Raw genomic sequence first — 17,869 nt, 5'->3', positions numbered from 1 at the left:
TGTGGAAGCTTACTCTAGTATTAAATCAGAACATGGAACCATAGATGGCACAGGATAAATATTCAGCCTGAAGGGATCCCTGTTCCAGACGTACACTGGCCCCATCCCCGAACTCTACCTCCGCTACATCGACGACTGCATTGGTGCTACCTCTTGCACCCATGCAGAACTCACTGACTTTATACACTTCACCTCCAATTTCCATCCTGCCCTTAAATATACCTGGACTATCTCTGACATCTCCCTCCCGTTTCTGGACCTCACCATCTCCATCACAGGAGAAAAATTAGTGACGGACATTTATTACAAGCCCACCGACTCGCACAGCTATCTGGACTACACTTCTTCCCACCCGGTCCCCTGCAAAAAGTCTATCCCCTACTCCCAATTCCTCCGTCTACGCCGCATCTGTGCCCGGGATGAGGTGTTTCAGACTAGGGCTTCCGAGATGTCCTCGTTTTTCAGAAAACGGGGCTTCCCCTCCTCCATTATAGATGAGGCTCTCACTAGGGTCTCTTCTACATCCCGCAGCTCCGCTCTTGCTCCCCATCCCCCCACTCGCAACAAGGACAGGATCCCCCTCGTTCTCACCTTCCACCCCACCAGCCAGCGGATCCAACATATCATCCACCAACATTTCCGTCACCTACAACAGGACCCCACCACTGGCCATATCTTCCCATCCCCTCCCCTCTCTGCATTCCGCAGAGACCGTTCCCTCCGCAACTCCCTGGTCCACTCGTCCCTTCCTACCCAAACCACCCTAACCCCGGGCACTTTCCCTTGCAACCGCACGAGATGCAACACCTGTCCCTTTACCTCCCCCCTCAACTCCATCAAAGGACCCAAACATTCTTTCCAGGTGAGACAGAGGTTCACCTGCACCTCCTCCAACCTCATCTATTGCATCCGCTGCTCTAGATGTCAACTCATCTATATCGGCGAAACCAAGCGCAGGCTCGGCGATCGCTTCGCTGAACACCTGCGCTCGGTCCGCATTAACGCCACTGATCTCCCGGTGGCCCAGCACTTCAACTCCCCCTCCCATTCCCAGTCTGACCTCTCTGTCATGGGCCTCCTCCAGTGCCATAGTGAGGCCCGCCGGAAATTGGAGGAGCAGCACCTCATATTTCGCCTGGGCAGTTTGCGGCCCGGTGGTATGAACGTTGACTTCTCCAACTTCAGATAGCTCCTCTGTCCCTCCCTTCCCCTCCTCCTTCCCAGATCTCCCTCTATCTTCCTGTCTCCACCTATATCCTTCCTTTGTCCCACCCCCGACATCAGTCTGAAGAAGGGTCTCGACCCGAAACGTCACCCATTCCTTCTCTCCCGAGATGCTGCCTGACCTGCTGAGTTACTCCAGCATTTTGTGAATAAATCTCATTGTTCCACTGACAGTCATCTCCTTGAACCTCTTTCCAGCCACCTCACTGAAAAAGTCCCAAGTACCCATGAGTTCATACCAACCTCAAACTCTTACATTTGGCAATGCCTTCCTTATCCCCACTTCCAGCCTTTCTAGGCCTAAATGGAGAAATTGCTAAGAAACTAAGAGTTTCACTGGCAAGGGAGAGCATCAGAAAACTTATACTTGAAGAAGCCAAGAATGAAAGGGAAAAGCTTCGAAAAACTCATAAGGGGCAGTTCATGTTCATTAAAATGGATGCCACCACTCATCACAGACTTAACTATTTTGCCATCAATGCTAGATTTGTTGATGAAAACAATAAAATAGTAACTCGGACATTAGGAGTAAAGGACACCAAGGCACATCATGAGAGCAGGTATAGCCTAAATCCATCCGAGTGCCCATGCGACCTTTAACTTGAAGAAAGTGAATGGTTAAAAGAGCAGTCAAAGGAGAAGTTATCAAGGGTGCGGACATGTTATGCCAGGTGTAGGGGAACTGATTGGATCCTCTATTCAAGGAAGACCAACTGTTCTCTTAGGGCTCTTAGCCTTCCTGATGGGGAGTTGCAGGTTCTATTGTGTAATATTCACATTGAAGTCTTGGAGTTGTGGAATATTTGTCAACATCATTCAAGAAACGAATGTCACAAGTGCTCAAGATGGAATTTAGCACTGATGGAATTTACACCACAGTACAAACGTGACCTTGGACCATGGATCCTTAAAACAGAAACGTTTTGCATGAAAATTAACAATCAAGTGAAACACAGATGTGAACTTTGTAATGCCACTTAGTGCACCAAGCTTTGTACCTTCAAACCTTAGCATGGTGGTGACTTGTGAGGGATTATTGTTATTCAAACTTTGTTAGAATACACATCAGTTACAATGATATAAATAGTAACATTGAGTAAATTTAAGGGTTTGAGTTTAGCATTTGTATTAATTGTTTAGTGAATTTTGTAGTTTATAGATTTACTAGTGTTGATTCATGCTGTGATAAAACAAAGTTGGTAATTATATATAACATGGCATATTAAAGATAACTGCTTTGTTCTGCCATACACCCATAACTTAATTAAATATCTTGAACAATCCATTGCTTAAATTACGAAACAGATTGTTTTATGCAGATTTAAGAATTTGGACAAATTGCAAAACATATATATGGGAAAATAAACATATAAAATCATCCATACTTTTGCTCCAAGTTTGTTGACAACTCATTAATTATCCTTCTATAAAACCACATATAATCAGGATTTGTGATAAGGTGGCAGATGCAAGCATAGATGAAACAATGAAATATGGAATATTGTGAATGAGAATTGGCTCAAGTGCATGATTTGCTGCATTTTCCCAGGATCATTGTTAGATGTATAATAGATAAATTTAAACAAGGAAATATTCAAATAATTTCTTCTCAACGTGTAAAATATCCAAGACTAGGAGTGCATTTGATACAAAGCAGTTGAGAAAGCACTCTGGTGACCAAAGACCTGCTTAAGCAGATAGGTTCAATTAGCATCTTGAAGGAGAAAGAGGGAGAGAGACAGAATTGTGTTGTGGGAATTCCAGACCTTAGGCCTTTGGCTGCAGAAGACATGGCTGCCAATGATGGAGTAATTAAATGCTCTTTGAAAAAATGTGATGAATCTTACTCTCGAAGGAAAAAATTATTCCCCTAATTGCATCCAAATGCAGTTACTTATGAAAGTTTTATTTTAATGATTATCAATCTTGAATTAATATTTTAGTTAGTCTGGTAATGAATGTCTGAACTGAAATTGCAGCAATAGTTCGAAATTCAATGTTACAAAGAATTGTCTGTTTACATTTGACAAAAACAAATTCTACATCTCCTGTAACAAATTTATTTCTGTTGTATCATGAACCAAAAAAATATATATTGTCAATCATCCATGGTCTATGAATTGATTGTTTTTCCAACTAGGAATGGAATGACTATCGCCTAAGGTGGGATCCAGGAAAATACGAAGGCATTGATAGACTTAGAATACCTTCCCAGCATCTTTGGCTCCCTGACATAGTGTTATATAACAAGTAGGTTGACTATTTACAAAATTATTTATTTTTAATTTGATAGACCCTTATAATGTTATGAATTTATGTGTCTATCTTGTCCTTTTTGGATGAAGCAGTTTTGATTTGCCATAAAATAAATCATAAAAAAATAATTTCAGATTATCATAAGTTTCTGAGTTGAGCTATCAAACATGATACTTCAGTCTCTGTGGGGCTGCACGTCCTGGGAGTTTATCATGAGAAATGGTCGGTAAATGCTTGACAATGCTCCACATGTTTCTGTCAGAGCATCAGATTGCTCTTTTTGTACTTTTGAACATTTTGTACAGTGTTTTCTGCGTTTACTTTGACATGTTATTGGAGATTTTTATAAAATATCTTTTCAGAAGTCCTTTGATAAGATTTCACAATTTTCAGAAGGCCTTTGATAAATTGCCACACACCAGGCTGTTAAACAAGATAGGAGCCATGGCATTAGAGGCAAGGGAAGGCAATGGATAGAAGATTGGATGACTGACAGAACGCAAAGAGTGGGAATGTGAATGAAGAGGGCCTCTCCTGGTTGACAGCCTATGACTAGTGGTGTTCCACAGGGGTCGGTGTTAGGTCTGCTACTTTCCACATTATACGTTAATGATCTGAGTAATGGAATTGATGACTTTGTACCAAAGTTAGATGATGATATGAAGATAGGTGGCGGGCAGGAAATTATGAGAAAGCTGGGAGCATGCAGAAGGGCTTAGACAGGTTGGGAGAGTAGGGGAAGCAATGGCAAATGTAATACAGCCAAACAAAGTGTGCGATCAAGCACTTTGGTAGAAGCAATAAAGGTGGAGACCACTTTCTAAATGGGGCAAGGATTCAGAAATCAGAGGTGCAAAGAGACTTGGGAGTGCTGGTGCAGGATTTCCAAAAGGTTAATCTGCAGGTTAACTTGGTGGCAAGGAAGGCAAATGCAATGCTAGTATTCATTTCGACAGGACTAGAGTATGAAAGCGCAGATGTAATACTAAGGCTTTATATGGTGCTGGTGAGGCCACATTTGGAATATTGAAAGCAGTTTTGGGCCCCAAATCCGAGGAAGGAAGTGTTTGTGGGCTTTGGAGAGGGTCCAGAGGAGGATTTACAAGAATGATCTCGGGGATGATTGGCCTGGGAGAGGACACCGATATATGACATTAGCCCAGCCACACTATTCTTAACAAGACCTGTGATGTGATTCCTTTGACTCTGTGCCATCTGCATGTAAAATAACAATGGAAAGTCACATATACTGTAATGAAGATATAATTATACTTCCCAAACTCCCCCGAAAATCATCCCTAAATGGCTCTTTTATTTCTTTCCTTCCAGTGCGGATGGGACCTATGAGGTGTCCCTCTACACTAACGCTATCGTATACAACAGCGGGGATATCTTCTGGCTGCCTCCGGCCATCTATAAGAGCGCCTGCAGAATCGAAGTGAAACATTTCCCTTTTGACCAGCAAAACTGTACCCTAAAATTTCGATCGTGGACATATGATCGGACTGAAATTGACTTAGTTTTAAGCAGTGATGTTGCAAGCAGGGACGACTTCAAGCCCAGCGGAGAATGGGATATTGTCTCTCTTCCAGGGAGAAGGAATGAGATTGCAACAGACCCCACGTATGTTGATATCACCTATGATTTTATCATCAGGAGGAAACCGTTATTTTACACCATCAACCTTATCATCCCCTGTGTGCTGATCACGTCTCTAGCAATTTTGGTGTTCTACTTGCCCTCTGATTCCGGGGAGAAAATAACACTGTGCATTTCAGTTCTGCTGGCATTAACGGTCTTTTTACTGCTCATTTCAAAGATTGTTCCGCCAACCTCTTTGGACGTTCCCCTAATTGGCAAGTACCTAATGTTTACCATGGTCCTGGTAACCTTTTCCATCGTCACCAGTGTCTGTGTATTGAACGTCCACCATCGGTCACCCACCACTCACACCATGCCCGACTGGGTGAAGCAAATGTTTCTCAAGAGGCTGCCGGCTCTTCTGCTGATGAAACGGCCAGAAAACCGAAGCATAAAGGATCGAATCAGAAAGAAGCAGCTGGCAGCATTCATTGACAGTGAGGCAGAGCAAGCCGAAATGCAAACAAGCTATGTGAACAAGGAGTCAGCAGGGAACTGTGGCTGGAGGTTGGGAGACACGTCCGATCAGCAGGATTCACGGAGGAAGAGTTCAACAAAGGCTCAGTGCAAGATACAAGAAGCAGTGGATGGCGTCAAATTCATAGCGGAGCACATTAGATGCGAAGATGAAGATCAGAGTGTGAGCTCATCCTTTCCTTCCTCTTACTTCATCTTTTAACAAAATCAAAGTTAATAAGCAGTAAAAAAAAAAAGTTTCCGAATGCATGGGTTCATTTATGAGACCTTTGATTAAAGGTTGACTTTTAGCATTGTGATCAAGTTGAATTTAGCTCCCATGGCTCTCTTTGTCTTGTGGTTTGGTACAAATATAGCCATGAGGTTTATAGTGCAGAAGATGCTTATTCAGACCATCAGGCGTACACCTGCACCATCATAGGGCTATCATAAACTAAGGCCATTGTACTGTCACTATCTATACCTCTGCTTCTAATATACTCCCTTCATAAATACATTGATCTCTGCAGCAACATCTGCCCATTGCAGCATCCTTGCTGTTGCTATCACCCTCTGTCCCCAAAATGTCTGTTGCACATCTCACGCGCTCATTGTGATATTTTTACATTGACTCCCTATCATGCAATAATAATTTTTTTCCAATTCATTTTACTTAAACACTTCAGAATTAAAGGGAAAAAATGTATGCCATCCTCTATCACTCTTTCCTGAAGGCATAATTTATGCTTGTTTGTTACAGTGCATTCAGAAAGTATTCAGACCCCTTCACTTTTTCCACAATTTGCTACGTTACAGCCTTATTTTAAAATGGATTAAAAAATTTTTTTATCATCAATCTACACAGAATACCCCATAATAAAAAAGTGAAAACACGTGTTTAGAAATTTCTGCAAAGTAATTAAAAAGAAATAACTGAAATATCACATTTACATAAGTATTCAGACCCTTTACTCAGTACTTTGTTGAGGCACCTTTGGCAGCGATTACAGCCTCAAGTCTTCTTGGGTATGATGCTACAAGCTTGGTACACCTGTATTTGGGTAATTTCACCCATTCTTCTCTGCAGATCCTCTCAAACTCTGTCAGGTTGGATGGGGAGCGTCGATGCACAGCTATTTTCAGATCCCTCCAGAGATGTTTGATCAGGTTCAAGTCCAGGCTCTGGCTGGGCCACTCAAGGACATTCACAGACTTGTCATGAAACCACTCCTGTGCTCTCTTGGCTGTGTGCTTAGGGTCATTGTCCTGTTGGAAGGTGAACCTCCGCCCCAGTCTGTGGTCCAGAATGCTCTGGAGCATATCTTCATCAAAGATCTCTGTATTTTGCTCCGTTCATCTTTCCCGCGATCCTGACTGGTCTCCCAGTTCCTGCCGCTGAAAAACATCCCCACAGCATGATGCTGCCACCACCATGTTTCACCATAGCTATGGTGTTGGCCAGGTGATGAACGGTGCCACTTGGCATTCAGGCCAAAGAGGTCAATCTTGGTTTCATCAGACCAGAGAATCTTGTTTCTCATGGTTGGAGAGACCGTTAGGTGCCTTTTGGCACATTCCAAGTGGGCTGTCATGTGCCTTTTACTGAGGAGTGGCTTCCATCTGGCCACTCTACCATAAAGGCCTGATTGGTGGAGTGCTGCAGATATAGTTGTCCTTCTGGAAGGTTCTCCCATCTTCACAGAGGAACTCTGGAGCTCTGTAAGAGTGACCATCGGGTTATTGGTCACCTCCCTGATCAAGGCCCTTCTCCCCCGATTGCTCAGTTTGGCCGAGCGGCCAGCTCTATGAAGAGTCCTGGTGATTCCAAAGTTCTTCTATTTAAGAATGATGGCGGCCACTGTGCTCTTCGGGACCTGCAATGCTACAGAAATTGTTTTATACCCTTCCCCAGATCTGTGTCTCGACACAATCCTGTCTCGGAGGTCTACGGACAATTGCTTCATCTTCATGGCTTGGTTTTTGCTCTGACATGCACTGTCAACTGTGGGACCTTATATAGACAGGTGTGTGCCTTTCCAAATCATGTCCAATTAATTTAATTTACCATTGGTGGACTCCAATCAAGTTGTAGAAACATCTCAAGGATAATCAATGGAAACAGGATGAACGTAAGCTCAATTTTGAGTGTCATAGCAAAGGGTCTAAATACTTATGTAAATGTGATATTTCAGTTATTTCTTTTTATTTACTTTGCAAAAATTATACGGCTGTATTGTAGCAAAATGTGGAAAAAGGGAAGGGGTCTGAATGGTGGCAACACGAACAATGCAATGTGATATGTTTAGTGAAACACCTATTTGCAGATGAGTGAATGATATTAGTTCATCATGAGGAAAGAGAGGAGCTTAACATCACTTTTAGTGGAACTGTGTTTCTCCAGTGTATTGAGTTTGGTTTAGGAATCAGCAGAAAAACATGCCCTTCATCTCACTGAGTCCATGTTAATGGTTGGACTGGTTCTCCCTACACATTAGGGGCAATTTTGCAGAGGACAAGTAACTTACAAACCCTCACGCTTTTGGGATGTGGGAGGAAACCGGGACACCCGGAGGAAACTCACATAGTCACAGGGAGAATGTGCAAATGCGACACAGGCAGCACCTGAGGATAGAATTGAACTCGAGTTTCTGGTGTTGTGAGGCACCAGTTTTATCAGCTGTGCCACTGAGCTGCCACTGTATGTATTGTCTTACGATACTTGAAGTAATGACTTTCAGCACTGAACAATCAACACAATTTAACTGAAACCTCATAAAAAAAATAATAAAAAGGATTGTTTAACCTTAACAGTAATTGGACTACAGGCACTCATGGTACTGAGATGAAACCCCATAACCAACCACTGTCTCTGTAGGGCAATCTAAAATCAGGATTCCACCACAAACATTTGCTACCAAATCAGAACACATCTGTACATCCTTCTAACTCAAAACCACTGCGGAATCACAATGAAGAAATATCTACTTCCAACCCACACTATTAAAATCTTGTTGGAAGGAAGATCAAAATCGCTATCGCTGGAAATTTAAAACAAAATCAGAAAATGCCGGAAACCTTCAGTAGGTCAGGCAGCATCTGTGGAAAGAGCAGCAAATCCAATGTTTCAGGTACAGTAGAAGATCCTTTGTCAGAGCTGCTTCACTTTCCACAGATCCTGCCTGACCTACTGAAGGTTTCCGGCATTTTCTGATTTCGTTTTAAATTTCCAGCGATAGTGATTTTGATCTTCCTCCCAACAAACTACATCTGTTGGTTTTCCTTTATCTGCAATGCTGGTTCCATGCTCAAGAACAGATTTATCAATAGGATTTTCCTTTGATGAAACAAGTTTGGCTCCATATAGTTAGATCCTAATGTGAAATAGCAATTGTTTTCACTTTAAGGTTAATTGGACACATTTCTCTATTCGTGACAAGGTTCAATAATATTCTATTTCTATCTTCCGGAAAGCAAGCCTTGCTGCATTAGCTGATGTGCAATGACATTTAGGCTCCTCGCAGATGTGGCTTCTGCTGGAGCTTTTGTTTGTGGTTAAGGCTGCAAGGTTTTTTATTCATTTGTGTGACATTTTAAACTTCCTACTTCAATACACTTTGCAGCTGGGATAAGCTTTCTGCACTTGATGGAGTTTGAGGTCACTGCAAAAAAAAAGGATAATCTCTCCATAAAAAAAAGTTTGCAGGCTAGATTTACGTATGACTCAATGCATTTATTTTTTCCTTATCTGAATCCAGACTTAGCAACTGATGTGTAAGTTACTCACATCAAAAAACACTTGGAAAGACCACACAGATGAAAACTGCATAGTTATTTTCTCCAACTTGCAATTTTCATGGATACAAATGAGACATGTAGTATTTTTACCAGTATATATTGTTTTACAAATTACTTGTGGCCAGAATTCCCATACATGGGATATAGAATATGTCTGGGGATTCTGGCCCCAGGTAATTTGTAAAACAATATGTACTGGTAAAAATAGAAAAATGTTTTGTGAAGGTATTGTTCGTTGTAAATACTAAATATTACAAAATGAAGCGAAGCCTTTCTCCCTCCAATTTACCGATTGCCTCATGATCAATTATTTGTAGTAACATTGCCCAGAGCACCGTACCTTTAAAAGTTACCACTCGCGTTTAAGGCAGTCACCTACATTCACAGCAAACCTAGCCACGTCATCTAGATAAAATATAAAGTGTTCCATTTCATTTCTCTTCATTTCATCTGTAAATCTGGTGGTTATATTTCCTTGTGATGTAGCAATTGCACTTCAAGTGCAATTTATTGACTAATGCATTTTACAATGTTCTGTGGATGTTGAAAACACTTTATATATAAATGCTAATTCATTGTTCTTTCCTATTCAACATCTGTTGGCAAGCTCTAAAAATTAACAGCACTCCAAAAGATGTGTGAAATGGAAAGCACTTCATCGCTAAATAGGGATGTACCGTTATTGTTTTCGAAATTTATTCCATTATTCAACGGCCGATCGCAGGTCAATTGGCACTAGCTCGTGACAGCAGTTCAGAGGCCAAGCTTAATCTCTCACTACCCAGACTATACCCAATAAAATAAATCTAATGAAAACTGCAAACTGATGAAGTAACTAAGCAATATAAGAAAATAACTGCAGATGCTGGTACAAATCGATTTATTCACAAAATGCTGGAGTAACTCAGCAGGTCAGGCAGCATCTCGGGAGGGAAGGAATGGGTGACGTTTCGGGTCGAGACCCGTCTGAAGAAGGGTCTCGACCCGAAACATCACCCATTCCTTCTCTCCCGAGATGCTGCCTGACCTGCTGAGTTACTCCAGCATTTTGTGAAGTAACTAAGCAAGTCTGACAGCATCTGTGGAGAGAATCGATAGGCGATGTTTCAATCTGAGTGGGAAGAGCAGGGAAGAAACTATTCCTGAATCCAGTGGTACGTGCTCTGAAGCTTTTTGTGTTTTCTGCCCATTGAGAAAGAGAAGAAGAGGGGATGACTGGGGTATTGATGCTCCTTGGTTATTTTCGTTACTTTCTATAAATCAAGGCACAATCGGGGCTTTTAAGAAATGTGCTGTAACAATCATGGGTGATTTTAATCATCAGATAAATTCAACAAATAAAATTGGCAAGAGTAGCCCTGTGAGAAATTCTTATGATGTATTGAAGATGGTTTCTTAGTACAATTCATTGAGCAACACCAGGGAGCGATCTTTATTAGATCCAGGTAATGTAATAAAACTAGGTTTAATAATGGCCACACAATCAAGAATTACCAAAGAAGATATCATAGCTTACATAATTTCCAAATCAGTTTGAGGGTGAGAAATTTGATTCTGAAACTAATGTTCCGAAGTTAAATGAAGGAAAAACAATGATAAGAGGAGAGATTTGTATAATATGGACCATGGAAATAGATTATGGGGTAAGTGGTAGATAAGCAGAGGAAAACATATAAGGAAATATCACATGAATTCAGCAAAGGTACATTCCAAAGAGAAATGTTCTCGTGAAGGTTACACTATTGTGGCTGACTAAGATGGTATAAAATTGAAGGAAAAACCAAAGGATTATGAATTTTATTGGAATCAGCAAAGGATGACTAAATATATTTAAAGAGAGTCAGCAAATAATGCAAAAACAAAGAGTTTGAACTTTGACAAAATATTGAATGAAATAGTGTTAAAGTAAACGTTGTCCCCATCTCATAACGAGGAATCTTGGGCCTTCAGCTCTCCAGGTGGACACTTGGGGATTTGGCAAGGAAGAGGACGTAGGGGTGAAGAGAACAGGTGAAAGTCAGGGAGAAGCCCTGTCGAGTGCACTGGAATGAAGTGAAATTCCCCAACATCTTCTCCATATAAGACATAATAAGAAAATATTACTAGTGCTAACTCCTTTCAGGCAGCATCTGTGGAGGGACTGGACAGATGATATTTTGGGTCTGGATCTTCAGTCAGAATTAAAAGTTCAAAGAAAGGTCCTAACTGGAAACGTTGTCTATCCGTTCCTTCCACAGATACTGCCAGGCCTTGTGGGTTCCTCCAGCATGTAGTGTTTTGCTCAAGATTTCAGCATCTGCACTTCCTGCATCCTTATCAGTTTATAGATGCTTGAGTGTGCATATTAGCTGTCACCGAGGAAACATGACAACCAATTTACTTATTCCCAACTCCTTTAATGAACAAGCTGGGTTAAAAAAAATTGTAGGTGACTTGGATAATTTTTTTTCTTTTAAGTTCTATTGACATTTTACCCTGGTTTTATAATTTCCATCCACCTTGCTAATGGCCTGATCATTTTTTATTTTAAAAGGTGTGGCAGTTTTCAAAAAATTACTCCCAAGTTGCCCTTGGTTGTTTGGAATATTGGATGACTCTTCTCCAATGAAGTGTGCAAGAGGTGAATTCTGCAGCCAGCTCAGACAGAATAGTTTGCCTGACGGTGTTGACACTGTGAGGGGTTAAATTGCTGATACAACTAATACTACAGCTCTTCCTGTTTGAACTCAAGCCTAAGACGCTAATTTCTACCATCCCTCCAAAAGCAAAGCATTAATATTTCATTGGCTCCTTTAATGTGCTCTTCATCTCCATCTTTTCTTTGAGGTACCTCAAAGAAGTATGCCCTTAACGCTGATGTAAAATTCTTTGCCCTATTTCTCCTTCAGTGGAGCCGAGAAGGAGGATTTACAGTACATGACCTCCGTGCCTTTTCAGGCTATTTCATTATTTATCAGGTGCTTAGCAGGAGTTGCAGTCATATTAAATCAACCACAATGCGCTAGACTGGTCACACATTGGTCTTACAGATGGTGATGGGCTGTGGAAAGGACGGAGGATGGACATCCTTTGTGGGGTTCCTCCTTACTCGGCCAAAGGAGGCTTTTGACGTTGCTGAACAGGTGACTGTCTGGCATATCTCATTCCCTGCTCCTTTGCATGTCCAGGAAATGTTTCTGAAGAAATCTCCAGGCTTGGCATGTCATCTGGGAACTGCTGATAGTCTGAAAAAGAGATCAACACCTCGTCAGGTCTGTGCCGAACAATATATCCTGAGCGCTGCATAGTGGAGTGGAAACCCAATCATTTTGTCTTTCCGGGTCTCCTTACTGCCTTTTGAGCAATGTCCTGCCCATCCTGGTGGAGTCAGAGCGGAACCAAAGTTGCCACAATCATAGTTGGAGTTAAAGCTTAGTGTTGGGTGTGAGGTCTGGAAAGATTCTAACTTTCAGAAAATCCATCGTCATGTACTCAATGATAAGACATCCCATTATTCCTGCACAAACATTTCTGACAGAGAAATTTCATATACTGTGTGGGGCCAAAATGGAACTGAGATGGAGGTGAACATAGCAGCATGTGATATATGTTTGGACTCACATTAATCATTAAGTAGCCACCAGTGATCAGCGTTGAAACCACTCTCATCAAGTATCCTTTGACTGAAGCAAGGTAACTTTCTTTAGACAGAGGGTGGTGAATCTGTGGAATTTATTGCCACAGACAGCTGTAGAGGCCAAATTAATGGATATTTTTAAGGCAGTGATTGACAGATTCTTGATTAGTTGGGGGTTATGGGGAGAAGGCAGGAGAATGGGGTTGAGAGGGAAAGATAGAGCAGCCATAATTCATTGGTGGAGTAGACTTGATGGGCCGATTGGTCTAATTCTGCTCTTAGAACTTATGAACTTCGTTACCTAAAACATAATTCCCATAACAGCCCAGGAAATAATGGCCGGAACAATCAGGAAGAGCTAACTTAAAGGAATGTCTGCTCTATTAAAGTAAACTTCTGGTTTCATATTAGGCTGGAAAAATCAGTAAGTCTCCATTAAACAGATTCATTAAATCAGTTCATTAAATTCTTCAGCTCATCATCTCAGCTCCATTGCACTTTGATATTTCTCCATTTACTAATTTAAGAAAATGCTTCCTACGAACTCTATACTTCACTTAATTTATAAGCTATTCTTCCACTGTATAACATTCTTAGTTATTCGCACAGAGTACTGCAAAGTTATCACTTTGCTTTTTGGTGATGCCTTGCACCAGACCTTTCATATTTCTCCATTTACTAATTTAGGAGATTGCCTCCTACAAACTGTATTTTTCACTTTATTTGTGAGCAATTCTTCCATTGTATAATATTCTTAGTTATTCACAGAGTTTGCCTTTTACTTTGGTGATTTGATGGGACATGGTAAAGCGCATGCTGTCTTGGACAATGCAATCATCCAATGGTCATTTGACGAAAGCCCAGCAATGCTTGTTAAACCGATCAAAGGGTGGAGCAAAGATTAGTAAAGCTCGTCGAAGAGCTCACTTTGAGGAAGGCACCATTCACTAATGATGATACAAAGCACAAACCAGCCAGGAAGTGGCAAGCTGCCAATGATGACCATGCCTGTTCTATTCTCCTCTCTCCCTCACCCTTATCCTACCCCAGTGTCTGGAGTTCATGAACAATGATCAGAGGTGTTTCAAATCTTCTGCAACAGTTAATTTGGCTTGCTCTCCAGTGTTCTGAGAAAACTATGGCCTTGATAATAATTAAGATGGAGTTAATGAGTATGGAGGAGGGAACATAAAAATAAACAGAGGATCGGATTGACAGGTTTGTTCTAACAGTCTTCATAGATTTAATGAACCAAATGGCCTCCTTTTCATAAGATAATATATGAGAAGGCATAAATTGACAGTGCAATTGGTGGGAAAGAGTCAGGTGAACAGTTAAGGAATCAAAATGAGAAATGCAATCACATCAACCAACTAGTCCCGAGCTGCCTTTTTGAAACAGCAAACATCACCTCTAGTGACTGACCAGCACACTTCAGTCAATCTGTTGGAACCTGAGATTAAATGTAGCAATTAGTACAGAATGAAAGGGAAGCAGGAACGAGCCCCCTGTGGACGAGGAGGAACAGGTATCACCCACTTCCCACCACCCACCCGAACCCCAACTTCTCTCCTGCACTCCCAATCATGGATCCTGCCTATGATTGCAGGGCTTCTTCTGATTACAGGCCTTCATCTCTGTCTCCCAGATGGTAAGCCCTCTGGTCACAAGCTCAATCTCTTTCTCCGCTTGTTCATGGACCTCTTTCCTCTTAATCATATGCCTTCACCTCCGGCCCTTACAATTGTGGGCATTTGCCAGCTCCTCTGTTCCATCAATGCTTCAAAAGGATTTGTACACCACCCCCCCCCCCCCCCCCCCCCCGAACTTCTCCATCACAGCATTCTCACGAGTCCCATCCTTTCTCCAACCTTACCTTCCACTCTTGTGGCTTTTGTGATTACATTGGAGTATCTCTGAATAACTGTATCTGCACTCCCAACCTCAGTAAACAACTTCCTATCAATAAAAACAGAAAATGTAGGAACTGCTCATCAGATCAGGAGCGTCTTTAGAGAGAGAAACAGAAGTTAATGTTTCAGAGCAATGACCATTCACCAGAACTTACTTGGAAGGACATCTATCTGAAAGGGTAACTCTCCGTTTGTCTCTACAAATACGGTTTACTATTTCCAGCATCTTCTGTTTTTATTTTGATATCCAGTATTTCACTTTGGAATAGTTTAAGTGTAGGTTTGGCTGCAGACAAAAAGTAAATTGCACCAATATTTGCTTAACCACGTTAAATGTTACTCCTTATTTGCCTGCCTATTAATTTTGGTGCAAATGAAAGGTGCAAGATCATGTTTGAGTTAATATTCTCTAGTTTTCTTTGTCCATATTCAGAATGACCCCTGGTATTAAATTAATACAATATAAAGAAAGTAAATGAATGCAGAATGAAATTGTCAGCAAAGGAATGGATATATCTGGATGATCCTGAGAACATCATCGCACAGTAGGCTAAGAAAAGAAATAGTGTGCACTAATAAATTCTATGAAACATTTCTTTGTAACCCTTTCAACAAATCATCTCACTTGCATTAATATCTGATTTTCAGATCAGTGAAGACTGGAAGTATGTCGCTATGGTCATCGACCGCCTGTTTTTATGGATATTTGTGATTGTGTGCATGGTTGGCACTTTGGGTCTCTATCTTCAACCTTTCTTTCAAAACTACGCCTTACCACACACGTTTTCCGATGCAGAGTGATGCTCTTCCCCGCATGATTCTTCCAGAATTGAATGAAAATTAATGCAAGACACCAAACTAGCATGTGTTGTTACTGAAACACAGCAACTGTAATGAGTATGTATGACACTGATTACGTTAAGACAAATAATGCAGCATCGTCATCCAATAAAGAAATCTTATCATCTCCTATTCCTCCCTCCCAGTTGGTCTTAGTTTAAACAAAAATGTACTGTAAATATACATTGTTGCATAGGAGCTGCCATATTGGAAAAGTTTTTAAAAGTAGTGCTCTGTAGGGTGAGTACCTGTTATATCTGATTCAAATATCATTACAATGGAATAACTGGAAAGATATGAAGAGGCAACACAATTCTTCTAGGTCAGAAAACAATGTACCAAAATGATCCAACCTTGATTTAGGGTATGTTCTAGCCCAGGAATTTCCATTGGAACTGCTAACTCTTTCAGGACTTGAACTCCGAAATGACTTGATACGACTCTGGGAGCAAGACAAGATGCGATGCTTGTTATCACCTGGACCTGTACATGAAACATAACTCATGCTGTAGAGCTTTGTGTTTTGGTGCCATGTCATTGCTTGTTTGGGAACATTTTATCTGAACATGAGATATTTTTCAATTAATCCAAGCAAATTTTTGCAGAGGTTGGTCAGGTCCAATCCATGAATTGTGTTTGGAGTTCTGGGCTATGGTAATGTAATGGATATTTTGTGTAAAAAAAATTAAAGGAAATAAACCATGAAAAAAAAATGGTCCAAGTCATTGAACACCACTAAAAATGTTTTCATACAAACCTAGCATGTGGATTGATGTATGCATCTCTTTCCTCAGAATATATTCTTTTGTACTCAATGTGTGAACATCCTGCTGATTAGGCCAGTATTTATTGCCTGCCACTTAATGAAGGTAGTGGCACAATCTGCTACAATCTTCATTCCATTGAGGGGATTCTAGGATTTAGACCCGGGTGACAATTGACGTAATATTAATTTATTTCAAATTCGGGATACTTATGATTTGCAGATAGTGGTGGACATTTGTAACTGTTGCCCTCAGTGGCAGAGCTGGAAGCTTTTGTGAGATTTTGGGAATGTTCCTGCAGTGTATTTAATAGACAGCAGACATTACAGACTTGTGTGCTTGATGGTGCAAAGAATTAACATTTGCATTGAAGTGTGAAAAGCCCATGAAGCAGGTTACTTTGTCCTCATGACGAAAGCTAAATCAAGCATGTTCTTGGTCAAAAAACTTGTTACCAATTTTTACACTGCAAGGAAAATTAATTGTTTTCTTCATGAAAACACCTTTATTGTGCTGACCAAAGTTGACCTGCTCTTGACGTTGACTTGATTGAAGTCCCTGGCTATTATGAGCAAGGCTTCAGAGTACATTGTTTATATTTGACTTAATTATATTTAAACCAAAAGAGCCACATTACTGTCTTTTGGAGTTTGCTTTGCGAAAATTGGCTGTTACATATCCTAAATCACATCATCTTTGTGCTTCTGGACATGCTGAGATCTTGAAAGAAACTTTGGAAATGCAAATCTTTCATGGTCTAGACCCTTCTTCAGAAGTCTGAAGAAGCGAGATACCGAACTCGCTTATTCTCCAAACTTCTGAAGAAGGGTCTCGACCCAAAACGTCACCCATTCATCCTCTCCCCAAGAGTTACTCCAGCATTTTATGTCTACCTTCGATTTAAACCAGCATCTGAAGTTTATTTTCCTAGAGTTTGAAGGGAGGTGGGCAGAAACATCTTCCCGTTGCAAATTGGCAGTTGTGGCTGTCACACACATTCTGCATCCACTTAATCAGGTGATACGTGCCACTCCCACGGCCCCAAATTACACAAATGCATAACATATAAAACAAGTTAAATCACAAAGTCAATCACATGTTAACTCAAATAGGGTCCTGTAAGCTTGTCCCATTACATACCGGTTACAAGTTAAAATGCAAACGAAAATCGTCACGATCTCGCTCACTCACCGAAACATCAAGCAATAAAACCTACAAAATCATCGTAGGTTTTGTACAAATTAATCATACATACATACACCTAATTAATAGTTTTGAAAGCAGTATTTTCTTACCTTGAAGAAGTAAAACTGGAAAATATGAATGAAACGCAGTTCTGTATACATGCAGCAGCTCAGCCGGCG

General features: G+C 40.9%; 1 protein-coding gene across 2 annotated transcripts in view; it reads left to right on the top strand.

Annotated features, from left to right (window-relative positions):
• LOC144590088 (neuronal acetylcholine receptor subunit beta-2-like) overlaps positions 1-16,435 on the top strand; it is a 30,532-nt gene extending 14,097 nt beyond the window's left edge. For both annotated transcript variants that reach the window (XM_078394955.1, XM_078394961.1), the window contains exons 4-6: positions 3,365-3,474; positions 4,810-5,761; positions 15,550-16,435. In XM_078394955.1, the coding sequence (XP_078251081.1) occupies positions 3,365-3,474; positions 4,810-5,761; positions 15,550-15,702 (1,215 nt within the window). In that variant the 3' untranslated portion in view covers positions 15,703-16,435. The remainder of the gene's footprint in view (positions 1-3,364; positions 3,475-4,809; positions 5,762-15,549) is intronic.
• The last annotated feature ends 1,434 nt before the right edge of the window (positions 16,436-17,869 follow it).

The sequence above is a fragment of the Rhinoraja longicauda genome, chromosome 3, assembly GCF_053455715.1.
Source record: "Rhinoraja longicauda isolate Sanriku21f chromosome 3, sRhiLon1.1, whole genome shotgun sequence".
NCBI classification, from domain to species: domain Eukaryota; kingdom Metazoa; phylum Chordata; class Chondrichthyes; order Rajiformes; family Arhynchobatidae; genus Rhinoraja; species Rhinoraja longicauda.
Note: the sequence above shows the minus strand (reverse complement) of the source record. Positions and strands in the feature narration are given on the sequence as shown.